This window comes from Octodon degus, unplaced genomic scaffold (genome assembly GCF_000260255.1).
Source record: "Octodon degus isolate 3935 unplaced genomic scaffold, OctDeg1.0 scaffold00016, whole genome shotgun sequence".
NCBI lineage: Eukaryota > Metazoa > Chordata > Mammalia > Rodentia > Octodontidae > Octodon > Octodon degus.
Window position 1 is genome coordinate 20,794,282 of NW_004524592.1, and position 24,257 is coordinate 20,818,538.

The following is a 24,257-nucleotide window of genomic DNA, read 5'->3' on the forward strand; positions in this document are numbered from 1 at the left end:
TGCCACCTGCGCCCTTATTTGGCTTTCCCTGAATTTCTTGTCAACCTTAGAGATACAGTACAAACACATCGTGAGGTAGTACTAGCCTAGAACTCTGTCCACCCTACCATGCTGCTGATAGGCTTAATGATACTTAATGATACTCGTCACTCTCCAGTGATAAATAAAACTAGCACATAATCAATCTTCTCCTCTGCATGGCGATGTTGGTAGTGTGACCTTAATTTAGATGCTAAGGGCTTTAAAGGTCATTTGAGGAAGTGGCAAAACACAGGATTGAGGGTTGTAGTTTTGTTTAATCTTCTTAACCTTCTGCTGTTCTCTAGCTTCAAAATAGGGCAAAGCTAACACAGTACTGCTGACCTCGGATAACACCCCTTCTCAGATCCTGGCACAAGGGCTTAATTACCTTTGAGAGCATTCAAAGCTCTTCATCATGGAGCTGCCTGCCTGTGGCGACGGTGCATTCAGGCTCTGCCTGAACAACACATAGGCACTCATGCGCTTCCCTGCAGCCAAGGAGGTCTACAGATGCAAGGAAACGCGGCACCCCCAGTATTCAGCACACACAATGAAAATCTGAGTTACACTCTACAAAGCCTTTACAGTGTCAGATTAAACTTTCTTACAAAGCCCTTGCACTATGCAGAGCAAGTATTCGCTTTTATTTTACAGATTAGGAAATTGTGTCTGACTGAAGCTCACATGAAGTAGAGGCGGTAAAGCTGCAGTCAGCCGCAGCCTTCCAAGTGCGGCTCCATCACTTTACCGTATATGTGTGCATGGTGCTAGGTGGGGGTGTATATCCTTATGTGTATATATTTAAGTGTGCTATATATATGAGCATATAGATATGACAGTGGGTTTTGAGGAATTTCTATAAAACGCCCCACAGTTTCATTTTTGTTGCATTATCTCTCATTTTTCTTATTGAGTTCTCAATAAGTAACTGCCTCAACTTCCTCAAAAAGTTTCTTAACATGAACAGAAGTTTGTTCTCTCCTGTTAAAAGATACAGAAGGAAAGAAATACAAGAATGGCCATTCTGCACTTTTAGAATTCATAGTTGTAGTTTTTTAAATTCATATAGCCGGAACTCAGCTACTTGCTATTCTTATCCATCAGAAAGAAAACAAACTAATATCCTCTAAACAGATGAAAAAAAAATTGCTGTTATTTACTCTTAAGAAGGACCCTTCATGCCCACTCTGACTTTCATTAACTTACACACCCATATCTGGTAAGGGTATCTACCTGGTACATGAAGACAGAAAATAAAAGGTGTCACACCTCTACCCCAAAAATTGATCCTCAGGGAAATTATATATTTAATGTGAAACAGTTCTTCATGTGAGAATTTCAGTTAATGCGTAAGCAATGATAGGATGGCATTAAGCAATGATAATCAATAGCTTCTAAAACCATTAGACTAGGTTTCTTGGAAGCAAGCAGTAATATGCAACCATATATCCAATCTTACGTAACTATATCTGTTAGTCTGAGCAACAGATTTGACAATAAAAAGAAATAATACATCAACCATTGTGAATCAGCTATTCTTGTTTTGAAAATCTGTAACATATGTTTGGTTGTATATTATCCAGTTTCCGTCTTCGTTTCTGATTTTTGTTCTTGCTTTTGTTTTTACTCTTCAAGATTAAATTAAAATTTAAAAAAAAATGGACCAAAGGCTGATGGGAACTTTAGAGTTGGTAGGCTCAGGTGGTATATTGAACACCAACCATACTGAACATAACAAAAAGAGTGAAAACCATCCCGTATGTGTCTCCTAAGATGATGCAATAGGAAGCAAAGTGCCACCTGCAGTGTCGCTCACAAAGCATTTGTGGAAACTCTTTCTTCCAATCAGGCTTCTTGAACCTAGACTACCAGTTTATGGGAAATACAGAAGGCAAGCAAATGTGCTAACTGACAGAGTAGAGATAAAACCTGCAAAATCTAGAAAGTGGAAAATTCTACAGGACAAATGATCTGGCTTCTTGGACAAACAAATGGCCAGAAAAAGCCTCAGATTAGAAAACAAACAGACACCCCACAGAAAGGCATGTGGGAACCAGCAAGAAATGACAGGGGCATGGAGAAGGGAACCATAGAGTGACAGCCAGACCGAACACTTAAACACTTTGCAAGTGGCAGCCATCGGGGTCAGGGCCAGCCTGCACCATAATCCAGCTCTGCTGGCACCAATGTCCCTGTGACACATATCCTTATCAGTGGAGAAAAGGTCAGTAAGTACAGATGATGTCAAGAAAATACAGAGATCCGTGTTTTGCTAAAATGTCTATGAAAAAATAACAAAGTTTTGTGTGTTTAATTGGATCTTTTCAAGTTATATGAAACACTCGTCTTTGTAGGATGATGCTGTACCAGGTTTCCAAATAACTAACATTTACAGCTGACTCCCCAGCAATGAGAAAGTCATGTGATTGAGCAGCACCCTCTGCCTCCAGTCTAAGCTCTACACTCTTTTCCAGAAATGGTTCCGTTTCCAGGTGGAAGTTGTTATCTCAGATGAGCTAGCCGAATTAAAGACGTTCAACAATATCTTTTGTGCAGAACAAATATAAAGTTTTTATACGGAATATATCACAGATACCCAATATTTCCCAAGCCTTTTAAATATCCCCCTACAAGCTTAAGGATGGATTCTACCTTTGAAAAAGACAAAAGAAAGCCCTCAAATATGGAACTTTTACAAAATAATATCCATTAGCAGCAAACTAATTGCAAAATCTCCAGAAGTTGAACTTGAAATCTTGTTAAGTGGGTACAAATAAGTTCCCACGCTAGCACAGATATCAGGATAGCTGAGAGAGCCGAACAATAGGGCTGATTGTCCCGAGAAAACTGTGAGGCCCATTCTGTGAGCTCAGGTGGCAGAGAGTGAGAGAGAAGAGAGAGAGGGGTAGGGGGAGAGAGAGAGAGACTGTATTTTGTGTTTCTGAAATGGACAAAAGAAAAGAGAGATAAATAAGATTTTTGGCTCCATGTTCTGTACAAATTAAAGTACTGAACCACCAAGAGACAATGATATTCCAAGTGTCAGGTTTTCCTAAAACAAGTAAGACACATCTAAACTCTGAAATGTTCAGCACAGAGGAAGTCCAGGTAGAGAGGCAGCACAATGTCTGTCTACATGGATTCGAAGCGCAAGTTCATTTGAGGATGACCTTGAACCAGCTAGATGAAATCAGTGACCTTCTAATTATAGATTAAAAGATCTGTAAGATGGTGCCAGTCATCACGTGAAGCGCACAATGTCGTCATGTAGCTGAGCTGAGCTAACGCAGTGGAAGCCCGGAGTGGGAAATTCTGTACCAACTCAGTAGCCATGACTACATCTAACCCTCAGGAAGATGATGTTGTTAGACACTGCAGATCTTTAAAGCTGATTATTTATGACATGCTTTAGAGACAAGAATCCAAAGAGAAAAAACTGATTTTTTTTCTTTATGACATACTATAGAGACAAGAATCTAAAGAGGAAAAAACTAATTTTCTCAGTTGATTTCCCCAATTTTTGTTTATTAAATTCCTCCAGACCCTAAGGGAGGCCTAGAGAGCTGTCCTTGCAGGACTAAGGATGCTTGGGGAGACAGTGTGGCTGGCACACTTCGTGCCAAGTGATTTAGGAAATACCCCAAGAACACAGTCTCTGGAACTCAGAGGTCACCCCACAGACTTAGGTAGACTCCGAAGCTGCTTGTGAAGGAGTCAGCAGAGGGGCTGCTCCACAATGGATGAGAAGAGGGCCATCCAAGAGAAGGAAGAGCATCCAGAGCCTGCTGGCAGCCCTGATGGGAAGGGAAAGCCCATGAGGGGGAGGAAGTCATATCTTCCAGGATGCTGCAACAGAGCGCGTAACATAGCGCCCCGACACTGGAAATGAGCAGAAGGCTTTGTGAGTCGGCGGCAGGGACTGCTCTTCAGTTATCGCTTGGAGCTAGGCACAGGATGCGTGGGGCTCCCTGTGGAAGGTGCCTGGAGCACAGAAAATGGAGGCAGGGCAGCAGCCAGTAGGGCAGCAGGCAGGGGAAGCTGTGGGGTGGGACGCACTGGCTTAGGTTATGGACCTAGTAGAGCTTGGAGACTGGTTTCATAGGGTGGGATGAGAGAAGGGAACAGGAGATTCCTGGGTTTCTGTCTTGAGGACTCAGGTGGCCAGTGATGGCACTCCCTGAGCTAGGGACCCTAGAGGGGAGGCGGAGAGTTGATAGGTCAGTTATTTCCTTTGAACCTAAAGCACTTACAAGAAATCCAAGTGGAGATGCCCAGAAAGCAGGTAACTACAAGGACCTGATAAGGTTGTTCCTCGTGAGTCCAGATACAAACACTTCATGGAATTGCTGCAGGGCCTTGAGCTAGGAGGCTGCGAACAGCAAGAGGTGCCATCCAGAGGAAAGACCAGGGCGACTCTCCAGGAAACAGCCAGAGGGCCAGAAAACACCCCTCAACTTGGGGTTTAGCAATCAGAGCATGAAGCTCCTCTAAAATCAGCCAGGCTAAAACCACAAGCCAAGGACTTGCATAAACCAACAAATGAGTCTCCCTCAAAAAAACTCTGTGGCCCTACTCAGTAAATTGCACGTTTGCCTTAAACAGACAGACAGTCTGTGCAGGGCTGCTCCTTTTGTACACTGTGAATACAATTTGAAAGCAATTTGCCAGTGTTTGAAAGCAATTTTCCTTCCCCTGCATACCCCGTCCCCCGCAAACGGGGGATTGAACTGAGGCCCTTATGCTTGCCAGGGCAGTGCGTGTTCTACTGAGCCATCTCCCCTGCCCCTGAAAGCAATTTTCCTTGTGGCTTTGTTCTGTAGCAGATCTTTATAGCTTAACATTCATTAAGCCTCAGAATCTCCTTTATTTTAAAAGCTTTTAAATTTTTTGGTGCTGAGGACTAAACTTAGGACTTCCTGCTTGCTAGATAAGCATTCTACCACTGGCTATAAATCCCCAACCCTCAGAATTCCTTTAAAAATTTTGTTTTTTGGTCTAGAGCTCAGAGAAAATATAGAAGATCTAGGCTAGAAATAATGGATTTAAGTGTCACTTGGGCTGCTGCCCAGGAAATAAAATAGAAAATGCCTCAATTTGAATGGCTCATAGAAAGTAACAAGGCACTTAACTGTATGAATGATTAAATTTCTGCTTTAGAAAAAAAAGAGAAAGGAAAAGCTGTTTAAACAACTTAATTCAGCATTTATAAATCGCTTTAGCTAGAAAGGCACCCCACCCCTTCCTGTTAAATCCCACAGGACTACAGTGTTGTAGAACACATTCTGATAAATAGAAGTTTAGACATTTTGCAAGGAGAAATAAGGTTATTCATATTATTGTTAAGTACTTGTATTTTATAGCAAAAATGAGACAAACTATGTTGCAGATCTCAGTTATCTCATAGAAGTAGTGTTAGGGTATCTTGTTAAGCCCCCAACCTCATATGCTCATAGGTAGGGCTTTGAGAAGGTGATGGAGTCCTGAGTGTGTGATACTCTTTGGTGTGTTAGGCCACTAATGTATTTATAGCTGAACGTGGGGTAGGCAGGTGAAGCCAGGTTGGAGGGGTGAGTCATGGGCCTGCAAGGCTCTGTCTCCTCCTCCTGCTCCTCCCTTGATCTCTCTGCATCCTGACACCATGCCCTGAAAGTATTCTTCCTCTGCCAGGTCCCTCTGCCAGGCCTCCCTGCCTTGGAGCCAACTGTGGACGAAGCCTCTACAAACCATGAGCCAAAATAAACCTTTCCTCTTTTAAATTGTGGGTGTTGGGTCTGGTGTCTGAGTGATGAGAAAAGAGGTAAGGTGAGTAGCTACACTCCCAAAGGTCAGACAAACACAAGTACTACGATGCATCTCACCACAGCAGCTGCCTGCCACAGCAGGTCTATCATCCAGAAGAAACAAGCTCATCTCTACAGTAGCATGCCTTCCTGCTGGAAGGGACGACGCACACTGAGAGCATGATCAAAATATACACTGTTTCCCCAGGGTAATAACTGCATATGTCATCTAATCCCCAAATCCATAAATTCACAGACCCCAAATCCCAGGTGAAAAATTTCTGCTCTCTAAGCCATTTAAGCAACTTGAACACAATTAATGATGGCCAAAGGGACAACACCTTTGAAGCCACAAGTCCCTTATGCCTGGACTGTATGGGAAGTTCACCTGACTGTCAGTAGCTAAAGCCAGTCCCCAGCACCCGCTGTGTTCTAGATTTCAGGTGTTTCACTGGCCTTGCAGCTAGCAGAGGCCTCCAGTCAAGTTCCACTGTGGGCCATATTGTTTGAGGTTGTGTTCATGAATCATAAGATTTTTTTATGAAATTCATGTTTTCAGTATTTCTGTATGAATTCACCTTTGAGAAGAAAGAGTAATAGTGAAGACTTTGAAGACAGACTGTGTTGAAAGAACACAAACGAGTGGGTTGATGATTAGGAATTTTTCCCCAAATCCATCATTCACTCACTCACTCACTAGCTGTGGAACCCTGGGAAACTCCATTTCTTCAGCTTGCCAGTGATAAAATGCGTACAATGACCAGTACCCATTTCTGTCCCATAATGTTGCTTGCTGAGCCAAGAAATAAGTGTGCATGAGAAGGTTTTGGAAACTACAAGGTTATCATGAATACAGCAGATGATGGTGCTGTTAGCAGACACCTATGTTGTGAGTGTGACTAACGAGGACTGATTCCAAGTGGCTGCTGCTATAATTTTGTTCTTTATCATCGCCCTCAATGAGCTGTACTGGAAGGCAGCTCGAGTCAGGGGTGGTATCCCACAGTGCGTCAGACTCAGCACCTCAGTCACAACTGCATTCACCTTCCATTTTAAGGTGGCCACCAGGCTGCTGCAGTCAGTGTGGCGCTGCACCCCACAGTGCAGTTGTTCCCGCAGCCCATGCCACACCTCCCAACAACTCTGTAAATCAAGCAAATCAATTTTTAAAGATAACTTGTAACATCTGAGTAAACGCTTCTTCTGTTGGGGCCTGTTGTTCTCTGTGGTTCCTTATTACTTGTGTTAAAAATCACTGTCATTGCAGAAGTTAAAGGATGGTTTCTGGCTAGGTTTGTAAAGAAACCAGATTTAAAAAAAACATTATTGCTGTTGGTTGTCTGCCTGAGGATAAAAGAAATGAGAAGGGCATTTCCCTCTCCACGCCAGCCTCTGCTCCCCAAGCTCAAGCCTGTCCTCCAGTCAGCTCTGCAGCTCCCTGTAGAAGCCACATCCACGCAGGGCTGCATTGTGGCAGGACTACAGCCACTAGGTCCTATCTCTAAATCCGAATGGACTCCAACAGAAGGAAGCGTGGAAACAAACAATTCTGCATTTCAGAGTCCTCATTGGGAATAAAATTAAATATCTATCATAACCTTCCTACAATAGAACTTTTATATACATCAAGATGAGATGTCAGGGGCCAGGGAGATGGCTCAGTGGAATAAGTGCTTCCCTGGCAAGCGCAAGGGCCTGAGTTCAAAAAAAAAAAAAAAAAAAAGATAAGATGTCTGTACACCAATTATGTACCACGTAAGCCACACCGAGCAGCTAAACAATTATCAAAACATGTAAAAGCTTAACTTAAAAAAAAGTAGGTGCTAAGGAGCTCAGAGAAGACTATGCTTGGAAGTAGAAATTTGGGACTCTGACGAGATTTAGTCAATGATTCATTCACTTGAGTGACATTTATTGTCTGAAATGTATTTATTTTTGAATAAGCACCGTACCTATTGTGGTTAAAAGCAAACGAATAAATCATACATGGTTGGTTTATAAGTGTAGCCTGTAATAAGTTCAATAAAAGGGTGCTGAGAGAAACACAGGAGAACAGCCTGCTATGACGGCTGGTCAGCGAAGCCCTGCCAGAGCACATAATACTGAAGATCAGAACTGAAGGAAAGTCAGGCTGAAACAAAAGCAATTGCCAAAGTCTCAAGTCAAGAGGAAGTTTGGCCCAACCGAAGACCAGTAAAGGGCCTTGCCCTGGCCCATAGGAAGAGAGTGCTAGGCAAGTGGTTAAATATTGACAGGCCTGGCCATATGTTGGATTTCAATCTAAACACAAAGGAAAGCTTTGAAGGATTTTCAGCAGAGGTGTGAATGAATGAGATTTATTATTTAAAGGCAAAAGGGGAACATAGCGACTGCAACAGGCCAGGCAGGAAAGGCTGGTTGTGTGGACAGCGCTGGTGGCAGGAGAGGAAAGACGTGGATATTTGGCATGTGTGGAAGGAGCAGAATGGAGAGAATTTGGTGGCCAGCTGGAAACGGGGAGTGAAGCAGTAGGATCAATCAAGGAGAACAGAATATGTGGCCCTAAAGTACTAAAGAGTGTTGAGCTGCAGACAATTTAGGGGAAGCAGATCAAAGAAACCTTTCTGTCTTCTTTTTGTTAACACGGGTTTACGAAGACAGAAGAGGAGTACTAGGGAGATAGCTTGGCAGTCTAAGGGCCTGCCTGGCAAGTGTAAGGACCCAAGTTCGATCCCTGGTACTGCATGCCATGCTGGCCCCCAAACTAGGTGCTGTGGTGCCTGCCTGTAATCCCAGCACTAGGGAGGCTGAGACAGGAGGATCATTATGAGTTCAAACTGTGTAGTGAGACACTGTACCAAAAAGAATTTTAAAAAGACAAAGCAGAAGTTACCCTGCCTCCCTATGTATCAGAGAAAGCAAAGATTCACAACCGAGGATGAACCTACACCCTCCTTGTATATAGAGATGGCACCAGGGGAATCAACAGTAATAAGCGCTACTCATTGACCTCTGTCTCCATTTATTTGCCTTCACCTACGGGCCACCAGTAAAGACTCTCATCACTTTTCTGAAACTGTCCTGCTCTTTGTGGGAGATGGTATTTAAACTAGATTGAAAGCCAGCTTGCTGAGGCCTCCTCATTCCCTGGTTGTCTCCTGATGAAATACACAAGTTAATAGATTCCTACTTGTTTTTCTTTGTTTGTCTGTCTTTTGTTATGGAGAGTCTGTTCCAATAAAGAATTTAAAAGGATTGAACAAACAACTTTTTTCCCTCCACGCCCTGGATTTGGCTTGAGCAAGAACACAGGTAGTGCCAGTGTGCCAGGCCCTCTGAGGTCCAAGATGACTCACCAGAGTCCTGAACATTGTCCGCTGCCTTAGGCTGTACAAGTGGATGCACCACTTTAAGTTCACCAGGGGGCAAGAGTGATGGGTTGAGGTTAATTCTGACCATATCCTTCCCAGTGTGTCTGTTGGCTATCCAAATTCCTGTCCTTTTCCATGTTGAATAGAAGATACGGTCACCAAAAAGGGACATTGCAAAGACACTGCACCTAAAATATGAAAGGAAATAAAAAGAAAACCCATAAAAGAATGTCAGACCATCTGTTCCTGGAATTATTAGTTTTACTTCATTTCCATTTGTTGTGTTAAGTTCAGTCACTTACCTTTAAAAAAAAAACAAACCTTATTTTCATGTAATTTCAGAAATGTGTGGTGTAAATTTCTAATTATGTCATCATCTAAACTAATACAATATAGTTTCTAACTCCAGATTGCTTCTGATTATCTTGTTAACCCTCATGGAAGGATGATGAAAATGAGGGAGAAAACAAGAACAGGATAAGAGTAGATTTCTGGTTTTACCTATTCCACACTTGGCAAATGTCTACCACTTTCACAAGGTGAAAAGTCAGTTACTGGCATGCTAGCCAGTCAAATGAAAGACAGGTGCTGTGCAAAATGTGATGAGCCAATTCCAAAAAGAACTCTGGCCAACATCTAGCAATTTATTATATGGCAGATATTCTGCTATTACTACTTTATTTTCTTACTCTTCACAATAACTCCAAGAAACTCTGTTGTTATTATTCTTCTCACTTCAGCAAAGATTAAGGATAAATTATAGTAGCATTTCTAAAATCATTCACCTAATAATGGGTAAATCTAGAACTGGAACTCAAGCCTTTTGGATTGTAAAATTTTAGGTGCTACTTTGGCACACCAGTGCAATTGACAAATTAACTTATCATGCACACCTCAAGTGATAATTGCTTTTTTTTTACACAGAAAGCAAAACTTACTGTATTGGATGTTTGATAAGCTGGACGGAAGCTCCATCATAATCACAGGAGGAAATGTGACAACTGCTTCCTTCTCTAGTCTCCTCAGTCCAAAAGAGACGTCTATTGAGCACATCCAGGGACATCGCTTTGATTTTGTCTGATGTCACCAACAGAGTCTTCGCTTCTACACCACTGAGATCTGCTCTGTGAAGGCTGTTGGGCATGTCTGAGGACCAAAATATAAACCTGAGGACAGACATCACATAAACTCATAAGTGAATGAGTGGATAGTGACAGAAATCACAGACCCTTGCAATGTCCCCAGCAGCCTGTAACTCCTGCTCAGGAAGAGTCTGAATATTTTAATGAAAGTTCAATTCAACAAGTATGTATTTCCTGCTATGGAAAGTCTATGTGATTTCCAGTTAAAGGAATTATGCTTCTTTGAAAAAAATATATAGTTATCTATGTTTTAGAGGGAGCCTTCCTGAGTTCAAATGCCCATGATGGTCCCAATAAACACAGTGATTATATACTCTAAAGATCTAGGTATCAAGGATACGGTCCCCTGGACTTCAAAATGTTGTGTTTCTAGGAATCTTCATTAGATGTGAAATTTGTTTCAATGTCTTAAAACAGCAGAATTTACCTTTCAACTGGATCAACTGCTATATTTGCAGGATGTTTTAAGGTGTTTAAAAGAACGTGGGAATTTTTTCCTCTCATATCTGTTACTGTAATGGTTCCTTCCTGTTGATTTGACCAAATAATTTCTTCATTTATCCAATTTATTGCCATTCCAGAAACATTTTTCCCTATATTGTACACTTTCTGTAAAATCAAATTTTGAAACCATTAATATTCCATCTACAACAAAGCATGTTATTCTTGTATGGAAAAAGTACCTGACGTTTTCATACATATTCCTAGAATTTCTTAAATAATAAAGGAGTCACAGACATGGGACACGGTGCCATTGTTTTGATTCAGCAATATTAACCCTCTACTACCATCACCCTTATGATGATTTCCAGGCATGGTATTTATGTCATAGCTCTGCAACTGAAAAATTGTCCTATACGTTATTAAAATTAGGCCATCAAACAATTATTAATTTAAACTATAGCAACTGTAGGGCTTTTATGCTGCCTAAAATTAGTTTATTTGATTTTCCTTTTTAATGGAATCATCCAGATCCACATCTGTGCTAAATTCCAAGCTTTGCCAAAGCCTAGCAAGATTCCCTCGGAGTTTAAGCATAGAGCTTGGCAGTGGGTTCATTTCTAGTCAAGGACTTCATTTCTCTCTTGGCCCTTCATCCTCTATGAGGTCCTTCTTTTCTACAGAACTCACAGCCCTCACATTGACCCAAGCAGCAAAACTCTCTTTGTATACTTGGGTTGTTCTACATCTCAGACAACGCAATCCAGCCAATCTATTTCAACAATTGCTAATATATTTCTATACTTAAGTTCTCCCAGATAAATTGCTTGCATTTGAATAGTGGCCATTTGCAAACAATTTTTAATTCACAAAAGACAATATAGTGGTAGACATTTAGACATCAGTCCCATCTTTTCCTAATAACTTGACACAAAATTTGTATATCGTTTTCTGGTTCTGTGACTGGAAGCCCTCCATATTCTTAGACTTAAGATTCTGAAACTACTCTAGCAATTGCCTGGAGAATAATGAGTAGGCATGCTTAAAAGTAAGATTAAAAAGTATTAGAGATGTGACAAGATAGATTAACACCTTATTGAAACTTTTAAAAATAAATAGAGAAAGAAAGATTGGTTTAAAAGAAAAACAGTGAGAGTGTTGTGTCAGGGAGTAAATGCTGAAGGTTGTGCTAATCATGTGCTGTGATTTTTTCCCTCAATGACAGAGACCATTATACAGATAACACAGCGTTTCTCAAACTCACTACAGTGACATTTGGGGCTGGATCCTCATGGGGGCTGTCCTGCATATTGTAGGGTGTTTAAAGCATCTTGGCCTTTATCCATTGCCTGTCCTCCTATCTCACATAGTTGTGAGAAACTGTTTCAAGACATTGCCAAATATCCTTTGAGCCCTGAAAGGGCATGTGTGTGTCTGCAAAATGCCCTCTAGTTGAGAATCAGTGAAGTAGAAAAAAATGATGTATATAGTCTATTTCAATCATACCTGACCTAATAAAATACTTTCAAAATTACATCAATGTCTTCATGTTCTGCTTTTGAGGAATTATCATACCAGTTTGTGAGCTTATTCAATAATACAGCACCACAAATGCCAAGTAAACTCCTGCATTTGGCACATGCTCATTGAAAAAGTAATGGATTTTTTATTTCCTGTACATTGAGAACTCAATACATCATATTGGTCAGCCTGTAGCTAAATCCCTCAAATACTATGGGTGATGGTATTTTACCTCTTGTCTTGATCCATTCAGAAAAGCTCGTTGCAGAAGGTTTTTTCCTAAATCTACCCAGTAGATACTTTCATCCTTGTAATGAAAATCCATGATCACTGGGACACCAGCATCCACCACCAACTGCTTATGATTGGTTCCTTCTGGGTCAATTCTAAAGATGCTGCTTCCATGGGTGAAAATTAGGAAAGGTGCAGGGCCTAAGTAGGAAAAAAGAAACCAAAGTGCAATATTTTCAGTGATATTTTATCTAATCTAGATGAAATACTTCTCTATGACTACCAGTGCAAGCAAAATTAATATTTAATTCCTGGTCCTATATTTTAGTAAAAGTTATTGTATAGAGAATAAAGAGTTCCTATAAATGTTCAGTGATTTTTGTAAGAGTGTAAGAAACAAGCTTTGCCAAGTTATGAAAACAAACTACTTTAAATGAACTGTTACTGGGCCAGTGAGATAGCTCAGCAGTCTAAAGTACCTGCTTAGGCAAACTTAGGCAAGCACAGGGACCGCAGTTCAATCCTCAGCACTATATGCCGCTCCAGCCCCGCCCCCACTGTGGGCTGAGCCGGCCACAACAACAACAACAAAAGAACTACTACTGATGTTTCCACAGCCCTACCACTGTTGATGACAGAACTGGGATCAGAAGCTGGGTGCTGCCCCACAACTCTTTCCAGCTCTTTCTTTGATGTTGGCTGTCATGCGCCAATGTCGCCATCTTCATTTTACTTGTGTAACTGATTCTAATTTCACTTTCCTCAAAACATGACTCATTTTCCCAACACAGTCACTGTTATCTTACATAAACCAGGGCCCAGGCTGAGCATCAGTAGAAATGAAATATAATATGACTTAAAATGAAACACCTTGAGAATTAGGGTTGGTGAAGAGGTTGTCATTCTACACCATCACTGGAAAAGCTAAATAGGTTAGTGTTTGCTCAGACCTGTTGAGGTCTCTGGACACCGGTGTGTGGCACAAGGCATGGAGCTGAATGTCAGCAGAGAGTGTGTTTGAACAGTGAACAGTCTTCCCACACACCAGGCCCTATAGCATTTGTTTGGAATGCAGTCCAATAAGAAGGAAGCACATAGACAGTCAAATATCCTTTCTAAAAACACAAACCCAAAGACAGCAAACCGGTCACAGCAAACCAATTGGTACCTCTGACTTCTCAACCTAGGGATTAGAGGGGATCTTCTAGAGTGTCTGGAGCTCATTAAAGTTTTTCATTAATGACCACAAAGACCTGAGGCCTCTCTAGCAAAGGCAGTGAGTTACAGAATGATTGAAGTGGGCAGCAGAAGCAGAGCATTTCCTAAGCTGCAACTCTTTGTCCCCCTCAGCCTGTGGGACTGGCCCACACAGGTGAGCTAGGAGAGGCACTGACTGATGCGAGCCCAGGCAAAGGATCATGGGAGCTGAGAAATGCATACACGATACCAACAGACAGACAAGAAACAGCTTCTTCTCTCAGGCCCACACCACTGCCTGCCCATATCATCACAGTTTCCTTCCAAACTGTGAGAAAAGACCAAAGTCTCACAGGACAAAGGTGAAAAGGGAGTGTGAAGATTCAGTGACACCATGAGAAGAGATTAATTCTAAAAAAATGGATTGGCTGTAAGTGAACCTGCCACCTCCTCCCGCAGTGACCAGCTCCCAAAGGAAGTTAGCCCTGGGTAGCAGGCACTACCACTGCCCAGGGCACCGAGCTGCATGTTAACTTGGGTTTTATGAAGTACAGAGAGTTTTATTTCATGCGGAGAGACCCTCTCATTTCTTTTCTATGGTTATGATTCTTAAAAGGATGCCTTTTGGGCAGGCAATCACAGCTTTCCTCTCAGCTTATTTATTACTGTCAAATTTCAAGGCAGGAGAGAGAAAAAGGGCAAGTGACTCAGAAATTATATACCCAGAATATAAATAATTTAAAGAGCAAAATAAAAGAGACATATAGGAAATCAGGAGGTAGGCTTTGTAAGATGGGAAGGGATCTGGAAATGGGGTAAAGCGCAGAGTGGAAGAAAAATGATCAGAATGTGACATATATATGTACCAATTTCCCAGCATGAATATAGTTATTATGTATTGCAAACATTTACCATGAATAAGAAAGAACATACCCAAAAGAAGAACCTAGAGAATTGCACTTAAATTTTTACTCAAAGAACCCTCAAGGGTTTGATTTTGTTTCCTGAAAAATGTGAATAGAGATTCCCATGCTAGATCCTGTAGGGACAGAAAGGATCCCACAGAATAGCAAATAACCCCTGCCCACCCCAACCATATCCACCAGCAGGGGGCAGAGGTTTACTCCCAGGCTCCCTAGAGAGTAACTGAGTCACGTAGATTACTGTACAATTTAACTTTTTTCCGTAAGAATTTTCAAGAGTCTTTTGGGTGCTATGAATACACTTTAATGCTCCAAGGAGGGTGGTGAATTTGGTCCGAATAGCAATACCAGTAGTGTGTTTCTTGGGTGTAGGGGCAGAATAAATCGCCTCATGCAATTGAATGACATTCAAGTAAATGAGCTGGTCATCTCCATTTTACAAAAAAAAGAAACTGAAGCTTACAGCAGTCACCTCGCCACAAGTCACTGGGTCAACAGAGCTCCGTCATTGTCAGCACAGACCCTGGGTGCCAGGTGTGCTGCTATGGCTCCAGAGAGAATGCGAAGGACCTCTTAGAGTTCAGCATGTTGTGGTTTGATTGTGTCCATAACCTCAGTAAATGTGGTCTTAAATACCATAATTTAAGGTGTTTTTGGATTCTCGATACCCAATTTTGAGTTTCTCACTTGTCTTTTTTTCCCCTAATTTTATTGAGAAATAAATAGCAATGAGACTGTTTCAAATCAAATTGGTAGGACAGTTCCAATAATTAGCACATTGCATACTGTCTTCCTAGTGGTTATTTGTTGTACAAGATGCAGACATGATATCCTATTTACAAACACTATTAGAACAAATCCCTCTATTCCTTGGATTAAGAGAATGTAGCTATATATCTATCCTAACCATTTTGAATGCACAGATACAAAATGAACATTCATCTGTATCCCCCTTTTTTGTTTAGTTCCATCACTTAAATATTATAGGCGTGTGAACTCAACAAAATATTCCAAAATAGTCCAGTAGTCCATAATAGTATTGGGTCTTCCACTTCACTGGCAATATCAGAAGTTGTTGACCTGAGTCCCCTACAGCTCAACATAACAACATGGCTTTATTTCTTGTACTTTGTTTTTATACTTTTCTGCTAGATGGTTAAGACCAAGATAATCTCACTTGTCTTAATGGCTTCATAGTATCATCAGCTAACATTTCAAGGCATTTATTTTTTCACTTTTTTTTTTTTTTTTTTTTTTTTTTTTTGTATCAGGAATCGAACTCAGGACAGTGTACTTGCCAGGCAGGTGCTGTGCTGCTGAGCTATATTATCGGCCCTCAAAGCATATTTTGCCTTTTCTGTGATATTCATCGCTAATTATAGCAAGTGCAAATTCATTTTTCAGGCTGTCTTCTTGTTAATTTCTCTTTTTTCCCCCTCAAATCTAAAGAGATCAGTGCTGCTTTCACCTTGTGTAGCCAACCAAGAGCTCCTCCAAAGACAGACAAGGGCTGCCCCGCCCTCAGTATTCTGTTGGGCTTCTGATGTGCGTGCTGTCTGCAATCTCTGGTTTCTTTGCAACAAAGTCTCAGGCACCTCGCTGAATTTTGTAAGCAATTCAAATAACAAATGAACTGCAGCCCAGCCCCTGACTCTGCTCCCTGCACTGTGGGAGCCCCCTATTCCACGAGAGACCCAGCATACAGATAGATGTGGATGTCACTGCCCTTGGAATTGTCGAAGAAATACCTACTGACATAATTGGGATTAACCCATCAATGTAATTTATAGAAAAGGAAATCTTAGTCCTATTTTCAAAGCAGGACTTTCGAAGTAGTTTCAACATAGAGAAACAGATTCTCTCAAAAAAAAAAAAATAGTATATACATGTCAGAGGGAAAAAAATGATACGATGTTTTTCCATAGATGGTGTTACCCTTATAGAGGGGACCTCAGAGGATGTACACTGCAGAAAACCCACTACACCTGGAGAAGATATTGAAAATGCTCATGCAGCAGTCTCAGGGTCCCAGGTCACCCAAGCAGCAGTTCGCTGCACTAATACAGGTCTGGAAGTTACTGGCACCACTTGGAGCACCTCTTGTAATTGTAGAGGTCAAAGGTAACTTGTATTAATTTTATGATGTCTTGGTAAATATTTATACATGTTTTTTCTTTCCCTAATGTGTTAACACTTTTTTTGTTGTTGTTTTGGTGGATTCTGGCTTGTTTTTTTTTTAATTTTTATTTAAACAGGGACTGACCTTGAACTCACCATGTAGCCCAGGCTGGCCTTGAGCTCATTTCAATCCTCCTACCTCAGCTTCTCAAGTGCTGGGCTTATAAGCATGTGCCTCCATGACAGGCTTGAAAATCAGATATGTTAATGAGCTTTCCTTAGACATGTTTAAAATGATTAATATTTCCTAGTAGGGAAGAACCACTAAAGTCATTACACTGGTGACTTTCAACGAGATGTCTGAGGAGGGGCTTGTGCCTCACTTTGTACTCTGAGTGCTGAGCTGAGGGTCTGGGAGACGCTGACAAGTAACTTCCTTCGTCTGAGCGCTGCCTCACATCTGTAGCTGCAGGTGGTTGGGCCAGACGACCCTGAAGGTCCTTTCTGATATAGCGCTTATCAACTCCATATCTATCTTGCCAGCATTCAATAGTTTCTACCTTTGTGGCATTTTTATAGAGTCCTAAGCTTTTACTTAATTTCAAAGTAAATGTTATTCATCTTAACTTCCGCTTTCTGTGCGACATTGCCTTCTCTCTGCCTCTCTAAACTTCAAATACCAAATCAATAACATGTCACTATGAGCTCTACTAAAGAAAATAAAACAATATTCTAAAACAAACAAATTTCTCCATGTGACATTAGACACTCTGTACCCTGAAGGAATCTAAAAAGTAATCAATTGATTAACTCTCAAAAAATTTATTGGAAGTATAAGATTTGATATGAGTCTTATTTGTAAATAACATAATTATTTTGTCCTTTTGCTGCTTTTCAGTGACATTCATCAAATTGCAAGGCCACACACATAAACATCCACCTACCTAAATATTCTGAGTGTTCCTAGACAAATAGACTAAAGAAAATCAAGGCATGTTGGAGGCTATGTTTCCCTGCTCCAGTTTCACTGTTCTCATCCATCCCTCTCTGGGCAATGCTAATTTCTGGTCTTTAGGTCTCTACATTGCTGTGAAAATACAGAGAAAAGTATTTCCTGTGATTTTCTTGGGATGTAAGACATATGTGACAAATAGAAACATATTAAGAAAGTTAACTTTTTGGGATACTGTGCCCTATTTCACCATCAAGGATAATAACAAATCACAAAGATCATACTAGGTAAGACAATTGCAAGGGCTTGGCTAATCCCAGCAACCCAAAACTTCAGGCTTACTCTAAGCATTGTAGGAAATTTGAAAAACATGTACTAGAAAAATTACAAAACACAGAGGCTTTTCTCACGTCTCAGCTTACTGTCTGACTAATAGGCAGTTAGTTGGAAGTCAAGACAGATCAGACAAAATTCTGAGCATTTCAGGGATTAGCTCACTTAATCTTCACAGCAATCTAATGAGGTGGGTGCTAGCAGCTCAGCACAGCCACCCCATCAGGCTTCACTGGCTTCTAAAGCTGCCTCCTGTTGCGGCATGGGGAGCACGGCATGTCTGCTAGGGTGAGATGGGTCCTCTGTGTGAGGTGGGCCAACCAGGATGCGTGACCTTAACAGCCTGCCGAAACGTCTCCACATGTTCCCTTATGAGCCAATCCACTTCCGTAATCCACCACCCACAACTCACGCTCTGTAAGATATACCCAGTGTCGGGCTGGTGAGATGGCTCAGTGGTCTAAAGCACCTACTTAGAACAAGCTTAGCAAAGCACAGGGACCATGGTTCAATCCCCCAGCACCACATGCCAGCCAGCCCCGCCCCCTGGTGGGCTGAGCTGGCCACACACACACACACACACACACACACACACACACAATTTTTTTAAAAAAAATTTTTAAAAAAAGGATATACCCGGTGTTTCCTGTGCATCAAGATAGGGTATGTTAATGAGGATAGCTCCGTATAGACTGCTTTTGAGCTTTGTTTCAGAAGATATCAATATTGAAAGGCAGCTGCTTATCATCCTTTTGAGTGCATAGTTTGGCACTTTCTGAGCCCTTTCAGATTCTAGATGGGAGCTTTGCTTTGCATACTTTATGTTCTCCTCTTATGTGGAATCTTTGCCCTGATTTGAATAACATGTATAGAATAAATAGAACATATAAAAGTTTCAGAGGCCGGGCAGATAGCTCAGTAGAATAAGCACTTTCCTGGCAACCACAAGGGCCTGAGTTCAATCCCCAGCTCCATACACACACACACACACACACACACACACAAAAAAAAAAAAAGTTTCAATGTGTTGTTTTCAAATTTATATTTGAAAATATAATGAAGTATTTGCTCCTTAGATCATTTAACTTCTATTGTTCTATTGTTTGAATCTAAAAGATACCCATTTCTCCTTTCTTTCAAGGTTTTGAACTTTTAGCCAGGATTTCTGAGCTGGCGCTACTTCCGAACATCAGGTGCAAGGCAGTGGCCATGATGCATCATGGCACCATGGCCCTTAGGGCTCTGTCCTGCCTGCCAATTCATAGAAAGAACCACCGCATGAATGAAATCCACCTACCACAGAGAGCTTGTGTGTAGACAGTACTCCCTGACTCTCCTGAATGGAGGCAGGAGGCAGCGCTTTTCTCTGAAGGGTCCTTTCCAGCCTGTCACTGAAACGGGGCTCTGTACATAAATTAGTGCATGCCGTGAATCACTGTCTCAGTAGTGGCCTAGGTCTCAAGTGCTCTCAGACTCGCACAGATTCCGCTCCCAAGTATCCTGAGAGATAATTGGGAAGCCCAGGCACTGAGAGACTTGAGCATGCTTGGCCAGGCATGGAAGAATTAAAGGATCAAGGGCAGAAGTGCAAAAGGAGAAGTACGTCCCATTCAAGTGCCAGGCTTAGAAAGAAGGCCAAGAGGTAATGAAGGAAAATGGTCCTGCCTTGCATTTGGCTAAAACAACTGAAATTTCTATATATTTGGAAATTACCAGAATTGACAAGGAAGCTCTAAAAGAGGATGTTAAGGAATAGAATAGCTACTAAAAAAAACCCAAAAAGGTATAGTTGCTTACATCACTGTCCATAAAAAATCTCCACAAAACACATCTGCCACCAATTTCCAGGTAACCCTTCCTCCACAGAGAGTGGCACTAGCATCCTGGTGCCTGTGTGGCGCTGTAGGCACGGAGCAGACAGGCAAGGAGACGACCGCAGCGATCAGGGCTACTGTACTTGTTTTTCTCGGTTCGTTCTTAAAGGTGGTTCCAATGCCAGCAACAGAAACCACAACCGAAAAAAACTAACATTTTGTTCACTAGCAGTTCTAGGATTGTTTAAAGGTAGAACAATAACTAAAGCCAAATGGAACACTCTACTGCTTCATGAAATGTGGTAATTTCTTACAAACCCTTTAGGAATTCCTTGAAAGAAAGTACATTCTTTATGTTGGTGGCCCTAACTGGTAGCTGACGTGGGATGGGAACACTCACACAACACTGGCCATAATCCCAAGAGGAAGCTATAATGAGCTTTCTTTTAGCAGCAGAACTGGGATTTGAACTCAGGTAGGTAGCAGAGCTCCCACGTTTATTCTCCTTTCCACCAAGAACTACAAACCAAAAACCACTCAGTATTGTGGGACAGTTGCAACCATGTGATGCACATCAAAGATCCAACAACAATTTCTGCACTCAGATTTTAAAAAGGAAAAAAAAAAACTTTTGCATAACTCTGACTGAAAACAAGCAAGATTCGCATCAAGGAAAGGCTGTGGCTTGCACACAGCTGGGAAGCTGACCACACCTTGGCCAGTGCTGAAATCAGTGATTGCCCTGTCCACTGCCTGGACTGCCCTGCCCACTGACGAGGCTGTGCCCTCCCTCTGCCAGCTTGGAGGCTGCACTGCTGCCTGGACTTCTAAGAACACCAGAGCTAAGACACCAGATAGGACCAGTTCTCTTTGTGACTGACATTTGTCCTCGAGGGCAAATGGACCCCGAGGGTTCAGAAGCTACTTGCCAGAATTTTCCTTTCTGTTGTCCTCATTTTCTTTAGCTTTGACAGAAGCCAAGGAATTACTCAGTTTCAGTACAAGAGGACTGGGAATGGTGAGCACACTTAACTTTGCAAGGGTCGCCCTTGGCTCAGCTGGCTAGCGGCCACATGATTCACGTGATTCACGGCCTAGCCTTGTTTACCCGGCTCCTGTCAGAACACAAAGCATTCTTCCTGCTGGGCCAGGCTGGCTGCTACTGAGGTGGCCTGTCTCTATGCCAGAGGCAAGTAGGATGCAAATGCAGGGGGAAGGGCAAATAGATGAAATCACCGTCCCTATTTAGAGAGGAGAAAAACAGTCCTCTGAAATGCAGGGATGACAGGGTGTGACCCAGGCAGTTATCAACCACCATGAGACCCAGAGTGTAAAGTAGGGGTTTAGAAGAGTGACTTGCAAGGAATGAGGTAGCAAAGAGGCAGAGTCCCAAAGTGACATCCAGACCTTGCACGCTGCAAGAAGTCTGTGTCCTGCCACTGCAGCATACAAGGCACTACGTGGTATGACCCGATCAAAGAAATTCAGCCAAGAGGTGGAGCCCTGGGGACATTTGTTGGGCACTCTATGCTAGGCCCACTTCTCACACTCTCTCTCACTCTCTCCACAACAATCCTGAAAGGGTGTATTATTTCCCGATTATCTGAGGTAACTCAACTCTGAAAGGAGTATGGGTTTGAAATGATGCGTGTTTGCCTCCACAGCCTCTATTTCTTCCACTACATGACAAATCTCCCTGACTCCTTGTCTCCAACTTGAGCTCCAGGTTTGTTTGGTACAAAGTGCTTCCGTAAAGCCCCTTGCTGGTAGCAAGGGGCTCAAGGCACAGATTATGTCCTGAGACTCTACATGCAGGCATAAAATGTTCTTTCTTTTTTAATGGTAGCAACATTTTATTAAAGGTAGTAAAAGAAACAGGCTCTGTAGAATAAATTCGAGCGGGGGGGGGAATCCCCCCCTTGATGTTATGCTCTACCCTACGGCATGAGGGTGGGCCACTACACAAGGGAGAACACAGTGACCTAAAGTGTTATTTATGCAATTTCTTCCCTTTCTTGGGAATTGGCGTTCTGCTTTTCTAGCTCCTGGCTGCCAGTCTGGTGTCACCTTTACCCATCACATCAGCTACTCAAGGGGAAATCCTCCCATCCTGAGACACTCCAGTTCTCTTGATTTAACTCTGACCAAATGCTTTTCCTGCTGCCTCTGACATTAGAGGTTCATGGGGTCATTGTCTGTCTCTATCACCGTCCCCTACCCCTTGATGTTATGCTCTAGAACTACATGGTTAGAAGGCCAGGGAAGGGCTCTTCGTTCATTCAGCAAGGGTTTGCTGAGTGTATACAGTGAAAGTGAATTTGCTCTACTTACTGGGAACAGGGAGAGAATTAGCCTTGGGTTGCTCCTCCAACACCCTAGGTCTCTGCCCACCTGTTGGAACGAGCCTATCTGGTGACAGTCCTGGGCGCTAAGCAAGAGTACCTGATGTCCTCGTGCATGACTTCTCTAATCAGCTGGGCCTGGACCTGTTCTCATTTCCTCTATTACGTGCTGTCCTCTAGAGTTTTCTTTTCTGGACCTATTACTATATTTTCTCTTCCTACTTCTATCTGAAAGCAAGGCATTATATCTCTAATGAGTAAGAAAATGCGAGGCTGCATGCACCCTGGAATAGAAGGTGCTATCTTCTCTGAGCAGTGGTTTAGATGCCCAACCAAGCAGGAAGACTTGAATCAACGGCAAGAGACAATGCTTTTCAGGCAAGAGTCTTAGCAGGATGGTAACGTGCATTGAGTGAAATTTCCATGTTTCCCTGGGTTCAAAACTCATTTCGCACGAGAGGAGCCATGACTTGTCCCCGCATTCCTGCTGCTCAGCAATGCTCAGAGCACAATGCACCTGTTACTAGGAGCCCTGGAGCTGAGCCAGAGCTCTACACGCAGCCCTGAACTTGACGATGGTTAATTTTCACAAAGAAAGAATCACCTTTGCTCACCTCTCCCTTCCACATTCTTACTGATTTGTAGTAACTTCTGAATTTTCAGCCTGAAATGATTAGAAAGAAGTCTTTTTTCTTCTTTATAGTTTACAGACAGTTTCAAAAACAAGAGCAGCCACTGTCGTATGTTTCCCTCATTTCCAATATGAAGTTGGCCAACTAAAGGTGAGGTACTCCTCCAGGCAGACTAGTGAGAGGGCTTCCATGAAAAGCACTGCTCAGCTCACTTCAAATGAGACTTGCACTCACACATAGAACAGCTGAGAACCAGGAAATGTCACACTTGGTAGCAGATTAACTCTAATGGCCAGTAAGAAAACAAACTTGGCTCTGAAAAAAAAAAAAAAAAAAACCAAAACAAAACAAAAAAAAACCCAAATACACATACCCAAAGACAAGCCAGAAAAACCAAAGCAAGAACAAAACAGATGCCACCGTGTCTGGAAGGTGTGGGCTGTTTCGCATGCGGTCACTTACCCACACAGGAGGAAGTCCCATTCCTCGGGATGGAACCTGCAGGACAGTTCCAGGACTGCTGGGCTGAGACACTAAGAAAACTAAAGTTAAAAACTACAGGCAGCAGGAGCGTGAGCAGGAGCAGCATGATCCCCATTGGCTTACACTCTCAGTGGACAAGAAATTGTTTTGCTTCAGGAATAACACCCACAGGGTCACCACTAGGGCTTCTGGCCCTGGGACATCTTTCCCTCTTTCCCTCTGCTGTTTTGCTGCTGCCCTCCAGCAAATCTTTTGCCTCTGCGGAGCTTCTGAAAGCAGCTTGAAAATGCTCCGGGAAAGATTTCTTTATCTATGTTTTTTTTGGAAGCCTGAAAGAAATACCTGACACCCACATGACAAATTTCACAGAGTTTAACAGCCCTCAGAGGCCCGCAGCTGCCTTCCAGTGAGAGGTAAGATCTTAGAGAGAAGAAAGTGGAGAATCGTGGAACTGCAACCCTGAGGTGAGGCTGGGGATCATTCCCCAGACTCAGTTCCTCCTGAAAAGTAGAAGGACTGTCCTCTCCTTTTTAAAGCCCTGTGGCTCCTCCTCCTCCTCCCTTCCGCGACACTACAGTGAGCGTCTATTTGCAAATGTCAATTCCACAAGACAGGACAGCAGGGCCAGCTGCCAGAGAGAGGATAGCTAATGCTCACCAAAGATATTTCTGGTAGACTAGGGAAAGAGCAGCTCAGGGGACAAAGGAGCTAACACAGGTAGCTGCTGATTTGGGGCTATGTCTTAAAATCTTGAAGGATAGAGGCACAACTAACGTGGGTATTTTGGATTTATAAGACTTGATCATTCACATCAACAACACCAAACATAGCCTAGCGTCAGCTCGTGGTTGGAATGAAATGTCAACAGCTGCACACTTTCCTGGAGCTTCCTTTCTTTCTCTGTCCCGTATATTTTATAGCGGAACTTCGAAGATTATTCTTTCCAAATCAAAGGGAAATCCCTGGAGAGAAATGAA

General features: G+C 42.4%; 1 protein-coding gene across 2 annotated transcripts in view; it reads right to left on the reverse strand.

Annotated features, from left to right (window-relative positions):
• The window catches only part of Egf (epidermal growth factor), an 89,654-nt gene extending 65,867 nt beyond the window's left edge, over nt 1–23,787 (reverse strand). For both annotated transcript variants that reach the window (XM_023710001.1, XM_023710000.1), the window contains exons 1-5: nt 23,260–23,787; nt 12,488–12,687; nt 10,721–10,902; nt 10,090–10,317; nt 9,137–9,339 (exon numbers count right to left, since the gene is read on the reverse strand). In XM_023710001.1, the coding sequence (XP_023565769.1) occupies nt 9,137–9,339; nt 10,090–10,317; nt 10,721–10,902; nt 12,488–12,687; nt 23,260–23,395 (949 nt within the window). In that variant the 5' untranslated portion in view covers nt 23,396–23,787. The remainder of the gene's footprint in view (nt 1–9,136; nt 9,340–10,089; nt 10,318–10,720; nt 10,903–12,487; nt 12,688–23,259) is intronic.
• Nucleotides 23,788–24,257: the final 470 nt, after the last annotated feature.